Source organism: Siphateles boraxobius, unplaced genomic scaffold, assembly GCF_051911475.1.
Source record: "Siphateles boraxobius isolate OS27281-9 unplaced genomic scaffold, OSU_SipBor_1 262, whole genome shotgun sequence".
NCBI classification, from domain to species: domain Eukaryota; kingdom Metazoa; phylum Chordata; class Actinopteri; order Cypriniformes; family Leuciscidae; genus Siphateles; species Siphateles boraxobius.
The window spans coordinates 262501-265000 of record NW_027508879.1 but is presented as its reverse complement, the minus strand read 5'-3'; the positions used below and the strand labels follow the sequence as shown (position 1 = coordinate 265000).

The 2500-nt window shown below is 45.6% G+C and overlaps 1 protein-coding gene across 1 annotated transcript in view; it reads left to right on the top strand.

The window, feature by feature from the left end:
• Positions 1-2500, top strand: part of sobpb (sine oculis binding protein homolog (Drosophila) b) — a 26016-nt gene that overhangs the window by 15959 nt on the left and 7557 nt on the right. Inside the window, exon 5 of the mRNA XM_077245479.1 lies at positions 2432-2500. This exon is cut by the window's right edge and continues 30 nt beyond it. Coding sequence (XP_077101594.1) covers positions 2432-2500 — 69 coding nt within the window. The remainder of the gene's footprint in view (positions 1-2431) is intronic.

Here is a 2500-nt window from a genome sequence, read left to right as displayed (position 1 = left end):
ACTGGCTCTGCCTCCGGCTCCGGCTCCGGAACGGGCACTGGCTCTGCCTCCGGCTCCGGCTCCGGAACGGGCACTGGCTCTGCCTCCGGCTCCGGCTCCGGAACGGGCACTGGCTTTGCCTCCGGCTCCGGCTCCGGAACGGGCACTGGCTCTGCCTCCGGCTCTGGAACAGGAGACACGGGCATGTCCAGGATCCGAGCCAGACGCTCCAGATAGTCCAGGTCCATGAAGGCAGACAGAACGTGAACAGTCTCTGACTGGGCAGACGGGACGTGAAACATCTCTCTATCACCTCCTCTACGGCGACCTCCACGGGTCCCGCGGAACTTTACCAACCGGGTCCCCTTAAACAACTCCCTTCTCTCCCGCTCGGTGTCTGGGGAAGAGATGTAGCAAAACATACCGCTGGATTGTTTGTGACGGATTCCTTCTGTCACGATAACCACACGGGAAGTAGAGAATCCATGAGTAGTAGTTTAATAAAGCGTAATCCAAACTCGTCGTCAACATGCAGGGGTCAAAATCCAAATAAAGACGTAAAAACAAGAAACAAAACAGGAACTCAAACAATAACAGACCTGAAGTGGTGTGACACAAAACAAGGAATCCGTAACAAATACTAAAACAGACAGGGTATTTATACACACAATCTAACAAGGTGATGGGAAACAGCTGAGTGCAATGAACTGATGAGTGACAGACAGAATGCTGGGAAATGAAGTCAAATGTGAAAGACTCTAGTGACAAACAAGGGAAACACAACCAGACACTGTGACTACATGTGTGCATTTCCATCATGTAAAGGGACTTTGCATTTAATGTGTTTCTTTACAAGTCAAATCTTACAATACGCTTTTTACAATACAGATTGTTTCAAAGCAGCTTTACAGAGATAACAGGAAAATAATGTTGTAATAATATTGTTAAATATAAAATTAGATGGGGGATTACAGGGAGTTAATTAAATTACGGGGAATCAAACTTACTGATTAAATTACTGAGACTTTAGGACTGTAAATCTGTGTTAATACACCTCTAGATACTGCAAATGACCATCAAAACACCTGTATATGTGGATATATGAACACCATCACTGACTGCACACACACACACACACACACACATGGAGCGATCACTTTTCAGGCTGCTGTGTTTATGTTTGGTGAACAGCTCATTCCCACAACAGAGAAAGTCAGTTTGAAACACAGAGGATAGTTTATCCTGACTGAGACGAGCTCGAGCGTGTGTGTGTGTGTGTGTGTGTGTGTGTGTGTGTGTGTGTGTGTGTGTGTGTGTGTGTGTGTGTGTGTGTGTGTGTGTGTGTGTGTGTGTGTGTGTGTGTGTGTGTGTGTGTGTGTGTGTGTGTGTGTGTGTGTGTGTGTGTGTGAGAGAAACTGAGGCGAGCTCGAGCCTGTGTGTGTCTGAGAGAGAGAGGTTTCAGCTTACAGTGCATACTTTACTCACAGAACGCTCCGGTTACACACACAAACACACACACACACACACTCACACAGTCACTCTCAATCTCTCACATACACACGCTTACACACACACAAACACACACACACACACATTCACTCTCACTCTCTCACATACACACGCTTACACACACAAACACTCACACACACACACACACACACACACACAGTCACTCTCACTCTCTCACATACACACGCTTACACACACACACACACACACACACACACACATATTCACTCTCACATACACACACTTACAAACACTTACACAGTAACTCTCACTCTCTCACATACACACCATTACACACTCACTTACACAGTAACTCTCACTCTCTCACATACACACGCTTACACACACACTCACACAGTCTCTCTCACGTACACACGCTTACACACACACACACACCCACAGTCACTCACTCTCTCACATACACATGCTTACACACATATACACACACACACACACACACACACACACAATCACTCTCACTCTCTGACATACACACACACACACACAGTCACTCTCACTCTCTCACATACACACACACACGGTCACTGACTCTTCCACATACACACACTTACACACACACACTCTCACACACACACACAGCACTTAAACATGTCACTGTAATTCAGAAGATATAAAATATCAAAGCAAGTGTAATTTAACGTAAAGAAAGATGATAAAACAATAGATGTACTAACATGGACTAACATGACTGAGACTGAGTGTGTGAAGTTGGATTTCGAGTGGATGTCTGAAATCACACTATCATCATCATCATCATCATCATCATCCACTAACTCACTCACAAACACAGAACATCTTCAATTTACTATCAGTGACACCCTGATTTGATCATTTCAGTGTCCAAATACTTTCTTTTTCAAACAAAGTACTTGAGATGTGTGTGTGTGTGTGTGTGTGTATGTGTGTGTGTGTGTTCCTCAAGGCTCTTGATGAGGATCGTCATGGCGACCAGTCTCCGCCCCCCGGGCAAACGCTGGACACGCCCTCCAGA